At 31.7% G+C, this 15,834-nt stretch overlaps 3 protein-coding genes across 3 annotated transcripts in view; 2 read left to right on the forward strand and 1 right to left on the reverse strand.

The window, feature by feature from the left end:
* The window catches only part of LOC130892101 (protein cueball), a 29,153-nt gene extending 13,523 nt beyond the window's left edge, over positions 1-15,630 (forward strand). Inside the window, exons 2-6 of the mRNA XM_057797344.1 lie at positions 3,021-3,247; positions 3,427-3,587; positions 8,710-9,582; positions 10,285-10,588; positions 11,618-15,630. Of these exons, the coding sequence (XP_057653327.1) occupies positions 3,021-3,247; positions 3,427-3,587; positions 8,710-9,582; positions 10,285-10,588; positions 11,618-11,689 (1,637 nt within the window). The 3' untranslated portion in view covers positions 11,690-15,630. The remainder of the gene's footprint in view (positions 1-3,020; positions 3,248-3,426; positions 3,588-8,709; positions 9,583-10,284; positions 10,589-11,617) is intronic.
* Positions 3,873-6,297, forward strand: LOC130892102 (putative nuclease HARBI1). Its single transcript, XM_057797345.1, has 2 exons — positions 3,873-4,490; positions 5,241-6,297. The coding sequence occupies exons 1-2, from the start codon at positions 4,077-4,079 to the stop codon at positions 5,964-5,966; spliced, it is 1,140 nt and encodes a 379-aa protein (XP_057653328.1). The 5' UTR covers positions 3,873-4,076; the 3' UTR covers positions 5,967-6,297.
* LOC130892103 (uncharacterized) lies at positions 4,514-7,433 on the reverse strand. Its single transcript, XM_057797347.1, has 4 exons — positions 6,991-7,433; positions 6,317-6,561; positions 6,061-6,193; positions 4,514-5,086 (listed from the first exon to the last, which is right to left on the reverse strand). The coding sequence occupies exons 2-4, from the start codon at positions 6,559-6,561 to the stop codon at positions 4,571-4,573; spliced, it is 894 nt and encodes a 297-aa protein (XP_057653330.1). The 5' UTR covers positions 6,991-7,433; the 3' UTR covers positions 4,514-4,570.
* Positions 15,631-15,834: the final 204 nt, after the last annotated feature.

A 15,834-nucleotide genomic window follows, 5' to 3' on the forward strand; every position in this document is an offset into this window, starting at 1 on the left:
CCTCCAGGACAGGCACAGGAAAAGTAAACATCGTGTCATCCTTATACGCAGATCAAGGATGCAAAGGATTGATTTGATTTTTATTAACTTTGTCTTGCTTTTGTTTTTCTGATATGCCAGTAATGATTCCTGTTGTTACTAAAAAATTATTTATTTTATAAATCCATTTTATTCACTTATTTTCATATCTCTTGACTTGGATTTGCTAGGATGAACTGATTATATCTAGATTCGTGTGCAAATATATGCACTCGGACAGTTTATAAAAATTAAATTACATATTAAATAATATATTACTTATACCTTGATAGATATCATATCTAATTCTATTTTTTTAATAAAAATAATCTTCAAATTTGACAAGATTTTATCACATGTTTAGAAAAATTGGTCTCGTGTGTGATAATAATAATTGATATTCTGAAATTATTGGAATAATAGAGATATTACGTAAAAAAAAACAATATACTTGACAGAAAAGGGATTCAAAAGTCTGTTTTACACGCAGAGACAAGGAATCTCAGGGAAAGGATGAATCATCCTCTCATATCGAGAATCACCTAGTTGGATTAGATTAAAACTCCAAATTCAGCCAGTCACAAAACAACGAGAAACTCTTTGGAAAGAGGACGTAGGAACTGGATGGCGAGTTGTAGATGTTTGTAGCTTTATGACAGAACTGGTAGGAAATACTCAATGAGATGAGTTATAGAATAAAACGACGAATGCATATGCATTGAAGTGAAGAAAATGACTACGTACTAGTTAAGGAATACACGGGTTCTCTTCGAATCAATCCAAGATACTCAAGCTGATTATAACTCGGGATTAGTAGGATGAACTGTTAATAGAATGGAGGGTACAATCTTAATTGCGAGATCCGCGTATTTGTCCATTTTCTCCTGGTGTTTTTTGAGAACGTTACGAGTTTTTGGTATGGCTAAATCGAAGGATTAAATCAACCACCACACCACTATCCAGGTCTGTTATTCATCACTTAACTATCGGTGAGAATTGACCTATCGTAGTACTTATAAAGGTCAATTTATAAACTTGTACGCTCGCTCCCTCGTTGGCGAACCTAAGAGTTTATAAATCTAGCTCAAATGTTGAGCAGACTTTTAGCCAGTTTCTTGTCAGCTAACTCACTTAAATGTTTAGAGGTTTGCTGACTTTTCTGCATTTGTCGGATTGGGCTTTCTGGTCCTTAATCACATTCTTCTTGTAGTTGTTAGTGTTGATGTTGGAATCCATAATGAAGCTTCTGTGTCTGAAAAAAAAGGGTTTTCCTAGTAAGCCAACTATTTGAAGTTTCTTTGTTAATATGCTGGTTGTTGGGGACGTGTAATGCCTTTTGTAACCATTGCTCTAACTTTTTGGTAGCTAATATTTATTATTATTATTATTAATGCTTGTAGAGTCGTTAGTAAATTTATCTGTGTTGAAAATGTACTGATAGTATCCAAGTTGTTCTGTTTTGTTGCTTCGTTAAACTATTTTTGTCAATCTATCCGTTGGATACTGTATTTTATTCTTTTTCCATTCTATTTTTTGCTGTCGATCTTCACATTTTATCCTACTTCGTGTTTTAGAGCAAGATTTAGATGTCTGGAGGATTTTGGGCAAGAAAGGAGTGTAGCTCCCCATAATTAGTTTTCCAAATAAAATAATCAACGTTTTTTGTTAATAAATTATTTATTTGTGAACCCAAGAAGACTCGCTAAGCATTAGCAATCGAATTTTAGTATTTTCGAACGGAACCTTTCGAGCTTTTTCCGCAAAATTTAAATTTCCCCTAACTTAACCAGTCTTATCGTGCAAGTTTCATTTCTTAATTTCAAAACTTTCTATTTTGTTTTGTTTGTTTTGTATTCCGAAAATTTACGTCAGAAAAAATTGTTTTTGTATCTACCACAAGACATAAGTGCGTCATTCATAAAAGTTCGTATTCAAACAAACTGAATTGATATAGTAAATTATTTCTTTGGAATTTTTTTTTCTTAAACAATTAGGTATTTTGCAATTCAGATCGTGAAAACCAGATTATTTTATAATCGCCAGAAGGCTTGTGAAAAATCTGTATATTTTAACAAATTAGAAACCGGCTAGGTAAATAATAATTGCGATTTTGTACTTCAAGGACATTCTTGAACAGTTTAAATTATACTTCAACCTTTGAATATCCATTTATCAACAAAAAAAACAAGAAATATCGGTAAAATATTCCTCAAACTCTTACGCTATTTTCCCAATCTGGCAACGTCAAATTCGACGTCGTATTCGATTTAAAATTTTTTATAATGGAAGACTCATAATAATTCGGATATTGATGGTTTTAAATTTATTCAACCATATAATTTGGATATAATCTAAAAAATTTGAATGTTTAAATATTGATAACGCGTGTGTCCTACGTTAATATGACATACGTTGTTACCCAAACATTGTTATCAACTCTCACAATGAGTATTATTAGTTACACACATTATAGTAGCATATTACACAATTTATTACGTTTTACGTCAACGGAATGTGAGATATAAATATCAATCATTTCTAAAATGAACAAATTAAAAAAGATTAAACAGGAATTTTTGTGGATTCTAGTTATAAATAGTTTAGTTTTTAGTAATATAGATACAGAGTTGGAAGTTCAGATGTATATAATGCCTCCAAATGTATCTGTTATTATCTAATATTAAATCTTTACAATCTGCAACTATATCGTCATCTGTATGCTTTCTAGTAACCAGTAAATAATCAAAAATAGCTACAAAGATTTCACATTTTGCCCTTATTCATGCTTGCCCCTGTTTGTGACATTCTCAGTGGACTATTCAACATAATTTTATTCTTAAACAGCATTCGGAACCAATAAAAACTAATTTTTCTTGATACCGATTCATATTTTTTAAACTACCTCGTATAACATCGAAAAACTTTAATATCTGATGGATTTTTATAAAATGGAAAATTATGTTGTTTTATTTGGTCAAAATTGATAGTAAATTATCTTTCAGATTTAGCAATCGTCGTAGACAATGAAATCCAACTACTAACCTCAAACGGGACTCTAATAGATTCCAGAAGTCCTTTTTCGTTATTAAAAGCCATCACTTATGATGGCGTCAGAGACCAATTTATTGTAAGCGATAGGGACACCAAAAACGATACCATCTTTACTGTTCGTTTATCCAAAGAGACTGAAACTGAGCCAATCATGAAAGGACCTCCAGGTGACGTACAGGTCAGTCAGTTCTATACCTTAGTCCAACAATTTGGGTACAATTTTGATATGTTGAAATTGTAATTGTCTTAAATATTAGATAAATACATTAAGTGTTGGTCAAAGTTTCTAACCGGTCCATTTAAGAAAAGTTTTTTAGTCAAGTGTGACCGATTCCTATGTGTAATGTTTTGTTTTAGGGATTAGCAATCGACCCTCTGGACGATGTATTATATTGGTCCAACGCAATCAATCATACAATAAATTATATTAGTCTAAACGACTCTACTCACGATTCTAAAGAATTTATTCTCTTCAAAGATGTTGTTCCACACGCCATTGCCATAGATGTATGCAATCGGTAAGATTATTTATACAAAAAACTTTCTTCCTAGTAAAAATATAGTTTTGAAATCCGGCTAGGGATTAAACAGGATAGGGATACGCAAAGTGATCAAAAAAAAACTACGAGGAAAAGTTTATCTATTCAGAGTGTTTTTTCCAAATTTTTTCACCTGGAAATGGGGTTTAAGTGAAACTTTTAAATTTCTAAACAATACCAATGTCAAAGTTTTCTGCCCCTAATAAATAAAGTATTTCTGGTTTTTCCTTTGTGACATTTGGAAGATTTACAAACAAGCACAAGTTCTAAAGCAGAGCATACACGGTCAATAAAACTGACAGTAGGTATTGATAAAAGTACTGAAGGTGCCCTTCTTCAGTATTTTCTGTGATTACACGATCATTATTACTGAAAGTATTACTGATGTTCGTTTAATTCACACGGTCATTATTACTGTCAATATTATTCGTCAGTTCCCGCTTTCCATCCTTTAGTAGATAACTTAACATGGATAGAGCCTGTTTGGCAATAGTTATAGCTTCTGCTGTTGTAAAAAAAAGAAAAAAAAGAAGAATATGGGTTAAGGATTGGCTGTTGGAAAGAGACAGGTACACCCATTTAAACCTATTGAATGAAATAGTAGTTAAAAATCCTGCAGATTTCAAAAATTATTTTCGAATGAGTGAAACAACGTTTTTAACTTTATTGGACATGGTTTCACCTCATATTAAAAAGCAAGACACTAATATGAGACAAAGTATCAGTCCAAAAGAGCGACTCGCTGTTACTTTGCGATACCTGGCGACAGGAAGAAATTTTGCTGACCTCAAGTTCTCAGCATTGATTTCCCCAGCAGCAATTAGTTCAATGATAATTGAAACATGTGAAACTCTCATCTATGTGCTTCGAGATTATATCAAGGTAAGTTGAACAAAAAAATTCAATTAGTAAAATATTTTATTAGTATGTATAGGCATTTATACACTTTACAAAATTTTATTTTATTCAGAAAATGTATGATAGTAGTCCTTCAAGTTATTTTTTGATGAAATGCCGTTATCATCGATTGGATCATAATTGTTATTATTGTTTAAAATCATAATTTTTTGGGGGGAAGTGGTGGTGGTAGAAGGGACATGGACTGGACTAGGAAGGGTTCCGTTCAGTATTTGGGAAGGATTTGATGAATGGAGGCAGGAAGATTGCGGCTCGTTGATTTTAACGGAGTTGTGATGCAGATTCCCCATTGTAGCCTCAAATAAAATGTCGTTTATGGCCTTTTCGGCAAGTATTTTTTGGGACGCATCCAAATTTTGCAATTTTGTAGCCCAAACTTTCGCTAAGTTAAGATTGTAATCTCCTTCTTTTTCCTTGGTCAGGTACTCACACGCTAAATTCAGCAAATCTGATTGTTTATTACATTTTTTTTGTTTTTTGGATTTTCTGTTGTAATTTATTGAAGTCGAAGGCTGAGTGATAACATCGTCCTCTGGAATTATGTTTGTAGTTTCTTGAGCCTAAAAAATAAAACAAGAGTTAAAAAATTCCTCGATGTTCATATTTCATGCTTTAAAAATGATTGACATTCTTTGTAACTAATTACAGCAAATTTTTATTACTACTAATAATAACAATCTTATTATTATTTAAAAAATATTTTTTTTTTTACAGCTTCCCTTAACAGAAGAGGAATGGTTATTAACTGCAGCAGAATTCAGCAAGAACTGCCACTTTCCTACTTGTCTCGGAGCTCTTGATGGAAAGCATATCGCCATAAAAAAACCGGCTAATACCTCCTCTCTGTATTATAATTATAAAGGACACTTTAGCATTGTTTTAATGGCATTGGTCAATGCAAATAAGGAATTTATAATGGTGGATGTAGGAGCTAATGGTAGGATCTCCGACGGTGGGGTCCTCTTTTATACAAAATTTTGGGATTTGTTTCTAAAAAAGCAATTGCATATTCCACCTCCCACAAAGTTACCAGGTTCAGAGGATTATTTTCCTTACGTTTTTGTGGCAGATGAGGCCTTTGCTTTGCACTGCAACCTTATGAAACCATACCCTCAAAAAAAATGTACAAAGGAGCAAGATACTTTCAATAAACGACTGTCCACAGCTCGATGTGTAGTCGAAAATGCCTTTGGCATTCTCGCATCAAGATTTGGTGTGTTTCAAAAGCCAATAAATCTTGGTCCTGACAAAGCAACAAAAATTACACTAGCATGCTGCTATCTGCATAATTACTTAAAAAAGGAATCTCTAAACTTTAGTGCACAAAACGAAATTGAAAGCATAGATGTAGGGGCTAGTCTTCGTGAAGAACATAGTAGGAATGCAAGCGACGCAAAATCCACAAGGGATAAATATTGTACATATTTTAATCTTACATAATAATTTGTCATAATACTTTTGCAAATGTTAATTTTTTATTTCAAAAAATTTAATACTGAAATTTATGGTAAAAACCAAACAATCAAAATCATACCTGTTCCTCTTCCTCGTTTTCCACATCAATCGACGAGTGGGTTTCGAATGGCTGCTCGATTTTATCAAGAAATTGAAGAGCATAAAATACCCATGACGACGGAGTGTAAATGTCTTCGGTACCACATCCAGACCTTTAATAACATAATAAATTCATTTCATATTTTCTTTTTTATATAATTATTATAAAAACAACTATACCTAATGCCTAAATAAAATTTTACTAAGAAAATCAAAATGTTGGTATATATTCTCACCTTTTCGAAGATTCAATTTTCTTAAGTTCTTTTCGAAAATTTGATCTTAATGTATTTATTTTTTTCCTGACATCGGAAATTTCCGCGTTAGGTTTTATTTTTTTGTACAAAGGCAATAATTTATTTAAGGCTTCCATCCTTTTATTTTTTTTCATGTAATTTGGATCTGTGGAGCTCCACAATTCGGGCATGGATTCAAAAGTATGAATAAATAATTTAAGATCTTCGTCCATATTATCCTCCATCTGCAAATTATTTAACAAAATGTAAATGAAGTTATGATTAATATTTTCGTTATTAACCCTCCGAGTACCATGGGGTCCTTTTGGGACCCAACACTTTTACGAGAATTTAACTTTCTCTGCTGTATGACCTTTGTAAACTCCGTTTTAAAATATTGTTTCTTCAGAAAATACAAGAAAAAACAAGTTGCACCTTTTATTTATTTTTGGGCATAAGTTAAAAGATGAGTAAACTTGAAGGTAAAATTCATTATTAGCATTCAAAAACATGTGAAAGTACCAAGTTTCAACTTCCTATTCAATAACCCAAGATTTAAAATGGAAAAAAATATTTGGGGTCCAAAAAGGACCCCTGTGGTACTTGACTTTCATGAGGACCGTGGTACCCAGAGGGTTAAATTCACAGTATTTTAAAAATAATCTTGTACTTACTTTGGATGCACGAGTTTTTGCACAATTTAATAACTGAGGAAGATAAATTTATCGTAATTAAACTTAATTTAACTTAATTTAAATAACGTAATTTAACTTAAATTCGTAAGAAAATAAGCAGGCTTCACGTTTTCAGAGAAAATAAACGGCAACTCTACAAAAAGCAAACCAACGTCGAACTCCAAGATTTCATCAATTAGATGGCACGTGTTTTCACAACCTAAACCCGCCTCATTACTGAAGAATGAAGCAAACCCGGCCACACGGTCATTATTACTGTCAGTATCCCCACTACTCGGCGACCAGAACTGAGGAATGAATGGATTGAAGCATCAATCTTCAGTACCCTCTTCAGTACTTCAATACCTCGGATTACACGATCAGTATTACTGACAATATTTTTCGATACTGTCAGTATTATTGACCGTGTATGCTCTGCTTAAGCATTTTGTAACCCATGTCCTGGTGTACTTTCTTTCTTTCGGGAAAATTATAATCTAAAACTTTTTTGTTTAGTTTTATCAATAGCAATAATTGTTGATCGAATCTAGGCGTTAAATTTGATCAGATATTGAATTTTATTGTACTACCTACCACTACATCAACAATTACACTGTTTTATAACCAAGTTATCATCTTCAAAGAATGAACTCAGTTTACCCTCAGTCCTAATTCTGTAGATAACAATAGATCTCTACCATCAATACCGATCTTAAAACATTCTGGAATGGAAGAAGAATAAAAAAATTGTGAACCCCACAACAGCTTCTAATCCTCAACAAGGCATAGATTCGATTATCCTTGGAATATTGCTCAAACATCTGAAGCTTTGCTCCCAAGAACACCTTGAGGATGAGGAGTAATATTGGATCTCTTGAGTTGACCTCCACAGCAGATGCTGATCCAAGATGTCTTAAGATAATCCCACCTAGAGCAGTATCTGCAAGACTTACTCGACAAACACCGAGTTCGTTTGTAGACGTCAAGAACGTCAATTTATCGGGACTTTTGCCAGTTTCTTTCATAGATCCTTCCCATAATTTCGTCTCTTTGCCTAAGTAAGAGTCTAAGTAGTTTTTAACCTAACCCAACCTACAGAAGTTCAAGATCCATTTTGTAGTCACCTCTACAGCTACTAGAGTCTTAATTAGATTTACGCTGCTTGATTTTTACATCAAAACTTTGTTTTCGATTAACAATTCTTATTTGGGAAAAATGAGTCATTTCTCATGACCAGTAATTGTATTGTAACCTAAAAGGTCACATTTTGGGCTCCGACTAATCTCATCAGTTCTGAAAAATTAAATCTACAACGAAAAAAACAAGAATTTCGTTTTGATTTCATCTTCAACTTTAAATAACTTTCAGAGGAGTGAATTTAATTGAAAATGTAAAGAGACGTTTTTTGTACGAAATTAAATTCTCCTCAAAGACTTTTATTGAATTTATACGGATACTAATTTTCAAATGAATTACAGAATTTCGAAATTAAAAAAATCAAATTCTGAAATCGTACCGATTTTCAAGCCGTGGTTATGACAAAACGGTTCATCTGACAAAAAAATTCGAATCTATTTTTGTAGACCATCAAATTCTCTTGTCAATTTCGTTTACCTCGATGGTTTAGGATCATTTTTTGTCATCCCAAATAAAAAACATAGTTTATTTTTTTGGCCCATTTTAATATTTATATTTTCTTTAAATAACTTTTGTTTTCAGTTATATATATTACACAAACCCCTCAGGCAGCAAACCAACGATAGAAAGAAGAAAATTGGACAATTCCCATCATCAAATTTTGGTAGACGATACCATAATGACCCCAGTGGGTTTAGCGATCGATTACAAAGAACAACGGTTGTACTGGGCAGACAGTAGAATAGGCACAGTAGCCGGGAGAATAGAAAGCATTTCCTTAGACGGTAAAGATAGAAAATTAATCGCCGAACGTACCACAATGGAACCGTTCGGACTCGCAGTCGATGAAGACGCCATCTACTGGACGGACACGAATAACAACGGTTTATATAAATTATTAAAAAGCGAAACGAATCCATACGCCGATCCGCAGAAAATAACTTCCTTTTCAGACATTCCTATGGGTTTGGTAGCTAACGCTTACATGAAAGACGACTGCGAAATACTACCGGAACTCATCCAACAGTACCAAGAATCGAAAAAACAAACAACCACTGCCCAAACCGTCGAAGAATCTCTGGTATGTTTGAACGGAGGTTCGGTAAAAGATAAAAAGTGCGACTGCAAACCGGGATATACTGGAAATTATTGCGAAATACCGATATGCAGTAGCGCTTACTGCTTAAACGGTAACTGCTATTTATCTTCATCGGGGAAACCGATGTGTTCGTGTAAGAAAGGTTATATCGGTAACAGATGCCAAAAAAACAAATGCGATTATTATTGTTTGAACGAAGGGAAATGCGCCATAACTCCACCAAGAAATGAACCAAAATGCGAATGCCTCGACGGTTTTATCGGCAACAGGTGCGAGTATAATCAACAAACTTGCGACTTTTATTGCAACGCCAAAGAAAACACCGCGTATTCTGCCGAATTTGAATATATGTGCAGGTAAGTTATGATCATAAATATAACCTCAAAAATCACGTATAAATTTTGATTTACACATTTCATCTCGAACTTACAAGTATCTACCATTAGTACTGATCACTGTCAACATGTCAACTGTCTCTAAAAAGTATCTTGACATTACTTAAAGGAATGTTAGAGTTACAAGATTTTGTTATTTATTATCGTCGCGTTTCTTAAGAAACGTGTTTTTTAATTGACTAAAATTACACGTTTTTGATTAATCATGGTTTATCATAACGTTTGAACAAAAAAAGATTTTATTGAATTTTATCACGACAAAGAATTCAGTTGAAAACTAGATCATCTTATTGCTGCCAACTGATATTTGTTGTCGTTCGAAAAAATTTGGATTTTTAGTCAATTTTGATTATAGCGATTCATTGAGATTTATCAAAACCTCTTTTCTCAAATATATATTGTAATGTTTTTCTTATTTTCAAAATGGAATTCCTATTTCGTATTCGTATTGTTTATTCACAAACTTTCCTGAGGCACTCCCGAATTGAATGCATCTTGACCGTCTCACTCCTTCGTTTTGTCCTTTTTTGAGTTTTATCTCCTCGACTAATATTTCTAGTGTCACTTTTTTACAACCATTTTATTTTCATTATTTTTTTTTTCTAAACATTTCCAAAAGAAAATCTTTTCAATGAATTTTTGTGACGTTTGTTTTATTTTTAGATGTAGCTTTATGTATTCGGAAAAAAACGCCAGCGCGTTGTTGTCACGTTTACAAGAACGACCGAGTATTCTATCCAAATTCCAAGATCCAGTTATTTACTTATCAGCTTTAGTTTTATTCTGTATGTTAGTTATCGTAGCTCTGTTCATCTACATTCATAATGTCCACAAGAAACGACCGAGGATCAAGAAACGTATCATAGTTAACAAAAACGTCACTCCATTGACATTTCGACCGCAGCCCAATACAGAACAATGCGAAATTACTATAGAAAATTGTTGCAACATGAACGTTTGCGAAACGGTAACTATACATTTATTATTATATTATTTATATAGTTTTTGGATTTCAGAAAGGCTATGGACAGGTTATAACATTTTTGGAAAATCTAATATTGAAAAATATCATTACCAGGAAGTTTTAAGGAAAATAAAATCGGTTTTGGTTAATTTTTTTATCATAACCTCAAAATTCCCGAATTTAAAATCGTTTTATTGTGTTTAAATTGAAATTTCAAAGAAAAAATTAACCACTTTTTTGTTTTTTATCTATTTTGAAGTTTTTTGGGATTATTTAATCATTTAAAGTAATTTTTGTTTTTACTTATATATCAAAATTTATTAACAGTAGTTCGTTAGTTAAAAATTCAATCGATTTTGGTTAATTCTTTCAATATAACCTCAAAATTCCCGAATTAAAAATCGATTTATATGGAAACATTTCCGAAATTTTCGAAAAAAAGTGTTTGAATGGAACTTTCAAAACAAAAATTAATTAGTTTTTTGTTTTTTTATCTATTTTCAAGTTTTTTTGGATGCTTTAATTCAAAGTCATGTTTATTTTCACTTATATATCAAAATTTAATCACTATTTTGTTTTTCCATCTATTTTGAAGTTAGTTTGGATTCTTTAATCATCTAAATTAAAGTTTCTTTTACTAATATATCAAAATCTATTTACAGTAGCTCGTTAGTTGAAAATTCAAAGGATTTTGGTTAATTTTTTTAACATAACCTCAAAATTCCCTAATTAAAAAAAATTTTTTTTTGTTAGTAATTTTTTTGCAACAATGTATCGATTTTTTTCAAAATGTGTGAAAGGTATGTTCCTTTTATGAAAAATATGGAATCGTTTCCGAAATTTTCGAAAAAAAAGTGTTTGAAGGGAAATTTCCAAGCAAAATTTGATCACTTTTCTGTTTTTTCATCTATTTTCAAGTTAGTTTGGATTCTTTAATCATCTAAATTCATGTTTCTTTTTACTAGTATATCTAAATTTATTTATAGTAACTCGTTAGTTGAAAAACCTTTAACAAATTATATTCTTTTCCAGCCTTGCTTTGAACCAACGGGTGAAGACAAAAAGAAACTTCTGATGAATATGGAAGGCGAAGACATCTATTAAACTTGTTGGATGAATAAAAGGCTGTGACTGTACAGAGTATTAATAACGCGTTGTTAAGTTTTCAATATTTATATTTATATAATGAACTGTATCTTGCCAGTCATCAAATGTACACGAAATACCAAAAGGGCGGGAGATTGAAACGGTTCCACACCATTCCTTATATCAGACTTATCAGTAAAAACAATCCATTTATAAAAATTACTCTGGTCAACACACCTCTTTAAATTTTTTTATGTTTCTGGGTATTTTTATGAAAATAGAAATACTTGGGTCTTGGCAAGATTTCCTTGAACGAATTACTTGAGGTAGATCTCGTTGCAGTAACCTCTTGGTAATAGTCTCTTCTTTTGTCCGAATATCTTGATGGAATATTCCATTTTGTTAGTTTCTTTTCTATTACAACACTTTTAAAACTTATTTAAGAGTCTTTCTTTCGACAAATCTACCACGAGTATTCATATCACTCATAAGCAAAGCGACGCGTTTGCTTTTGGGTACAAAGGCACCAAATTATTTCGGATCTTGGACTGGTCCCTTTCTTTGTCGGACAATATTGTTCGTATAGAGGTTATGCTACATTATCTTCTCATTGAAATAAAAAAAATATGTGTTATTATCATTATGTAGGGTTATGTAACCTTCAGGGTTAGAAAAGTATTAATTTGAAAAAAAGTAATCAGCTGACTTCATCGCGGTTCATTGTACTTTATCTGATTATATAAACATAACAAAAATTCGTTACCAATTCACATTTGCAATATTTTTTTGTTGACCAGTGTTATTAGTGATATTTTAAGTACTTTGGAAGGAAAAAATTGATGGTAGACACTATTTAAAAATAATTAGACCTTAACAAAAAGTTTAGTACTTAAAAATAATAGAGTACTTTATGTTTTACTTAAATCTTTATAACTAATTTTATGTGACAAATTTTTTTTTGGTGTTATCCTGATTTATCTTGAACCTACTACTACTACCAGTGGAACCATGACCCTCAAAGAGCCTTGGCCTCGTCCACTATATTCCTCCAGTCATCTCGGCGTCTCCACCTCCTCACGATGCTGCACCTCTAAATTTTGATATTAAGAGCTTAAAATTTATCAAAATTTTTTTTTCGTTACGTTTTCGTAGTAGCTACTTTTTTTGTCCCACCCTAATCTTTAGGTGTCTCGACAAGCCTCGTGTAAGATATTATTGCCTAGGTTAAAACATTTATCAGATCTTCTCTGGTTATACTGAATAATATTTGCCTATCTCAACCCATGTAACTGTTTTTTTTTTCATCTTTAAACTTCTTTTCCAGTATTCTTTCTATTATTCTGTAGTTGATACCACAAAGTGGCTTAGGTCCTATAAAGGGTCTTAAGCAAGTGTGTCAGCTAGTCCCTCTTCTCCAATGTGTCCAACAATCAATTGAAAGGTAACTTCATTATTCTTACTTAGCAATCCACATCCTTGGTTTCTTTCCATGTTTCAAATTTTGAGTGAGCGTGTTCTTAATAACGTCTCCCTAACCCCTCTTCAGCTCATTCTCTGGTAGAAGTCAGTAAGCAGATTATATGTGGTATCTTCCGTTTCCTTTTATGTCTATCATCTTATCTTCACATTTTTATACTTCACTATCCGATGAGGACACTTGCTCAAAATCTTCTGGTTCTATTTTGTGAATTTCTTTCGATACCTAGGGCTTCTTTCCAGATTGATATTTGACTTCCTCTATTTGTGGTATTTCATGCTCGTTCATTGTGATCTTAAGGACAGTTTCCTTGCCTGTTTGTGAAGGTCAAGTGGATGGATTTAGACGGTCCTGTTAATATTTTTTCCCACACAGTTATCTCGAATGTCACATCTTCAGTAACAAGTAGCCGAAACGACTTTAATGTGTCTTTGATGGAGGGATGGTGTTAAATATGGATAGTAGGATAACGGTCTTAAATAATGACAACTTAATTTATAAAACTTATTTATTTAACTGGAATCTTATCTTTTGACATCTTTTTAGTATTTTACTTTTGTTTACCAAGGGAGGTTTTTTTAACGCATTTATTTTTTTTAAATGGATACCACTGCCTTTACAAAATGGGAATCGAAATACCTCTTTTGGTGTGCTTTATCTTTTTTGAACAACCAATCTGTAAGTGGAAACATCATTAAAAATCTAGTTTTTTGTCCAAAAAGTATTTTGAAAGAACATTTCAATGTTTTATTTTCAATTATCAATGATAAAACGAACATTTTTTGCATTTTACTGATATTTTAATATATAGGGCGTGGAAACCATCTTTCGTTTTGAAGCATCAAATAATTGTAATAATTTGTCAGTGTTTGTATTTTTAAAATGCAACCTTTCCCAAGTTTCACCTTATTTTATCGATGAAAAAAGATTCCTAGGACAAATTTTAAAATTCCATAACCTCAATTTACATACATTTCAAGAAAATAAAAATTCAACCATAGTTTATTGTTTTGGTATGCACGGCAATCAACGTGTTAAAATAGTGGATGTTTTCTTGAGGATGTAGTTTTCTTCATAACCTTTAAAATAGATAGTCTCAATATAAATTTTTTTTGACCATTGTTGTATAATTTCTGATACAATCGGCAGTTAACGTGTTAAAAGATTTTTTGTTTGTCTTAGGAATGTTGTTTTCTTCTTCATAACGTTTAGAGTAGAGCGAAACTTTACAACGGTTTCAATATAAAAATGTCTGTTGATTATTGATGTCTGAAAGTGTACTTCTGATACAAATGGCAGTTAACGTGTTAAATATCGTTTGATTTTCTTCATAACGTCCATAATAAGGCATAAAGTGAACAGTATATGTTTTGTAGTTTGGTATATGAAAATGTATCATTTCTGATAAATATGGCAGTGATCGTGTTAAAATATCAGGTTTTTCTTGTGAAAATACAAAAGTTGTGTAACTTATACACTGATGTATAGTTTTTATATATATGGCATTGGACGTGTTCGAATAGTTCGAAGTTTTCTCGATATAACAATTTTTTGCGGTACCTTATGTGTATGAAAGTTATAAACATTTTAAAAATATAGTTCGTTACACCTTTTAGTGATCTCAAAATTCGTTTTGAAACTTATAGCTCTATCTCAAAACTTTTTGGACACATACGATATTAAACATTCACTCAATTCAATACAAAATTTAAGCAGAAACAAATATTTCAATTGGATGTTGTATAAGTATAAATAATTAATTTTGGTTGATTCAAAAAAGTGTTGATTATTTTTTTAAAGTTTAATTTTGTTCAACAGATTGTCTCGTTAAATATAACAACTTTGTTTACGTACTTGAAGTTTACAGTATCTTTGAGTTGAAAAAAATTTGTCAAATTTCTTTTAGTCTACCCTTTTTTATTTTCCTACATATTTTGTATTATTTTTTCGTTAATTTCAAGTTTTTAACTCGACTTAGACGAATATTATCTACTTATGGTTTTTTTTTAAACCAGAAACAGAAAAAAAGTTACTTAAAATATACTGTAAGACTGAAACAGGAATTTAATATTTTTTTAAAATTATTTTACAACTATGTTATTTTATTCAGTTGTGGGCCTCTTTGAGTCTATTGAAAAAGATCAAAACTAGCAACGATTTAATGAGACATTCTGTACATATGTATAGCTGTTACCAATATTTCGAAATATGTAGACTTTTTAGTTTAGAGTGAATATTGAGTTGTGATTTTAGACAAATTTATAGTTTAAACTATTTAGGCCAACGAATTTAGCGAAATTGTATATTTTTAAACAATTTTCTTGTTCGTTTGGACAAATTTTCGGTTTTAGAAACTTACTTGTTGTTAAGTAAGTATTGTGGGTTGTAATATCCACATCAGAAATGTGATATTATGATCTAAGTAGGTGCGTATTAAATAATTTTGTATCAAAAATTCGGAAATAAAATTGGTTTATTAATATCATCTTTGTTATTATTTCAACCTTAATTTGTTTAAAAACCGAAAACGTAATTGGCGCAGGCAGTAAGATCGCGCACTAATCCGTGTAGTGGAAACTCGTCGTTATTAAAATTTTGTTCGGGATTAGAACTTTGAGAAAAAAGAGGAAACCAGGAACATTCCTGGGTATAGCATTTGAAACTCATCACCCTTACCAGTTTCTGT

Source organism: Diorhabda carinulata, chromosome 3 (genome assembly GCF_026250575.1).
Source record: "Diorhabda carinulata isolate Delta chromosome 3, icDioCari1.1, whole genome shotgun sequence".
Lineage (NCBI taxonomy): Eukaryota > Metazoa > Arthropoda > Insecta > Coleoptera > Chrysomelidae > Diorhabda > Diorhabda carinulata.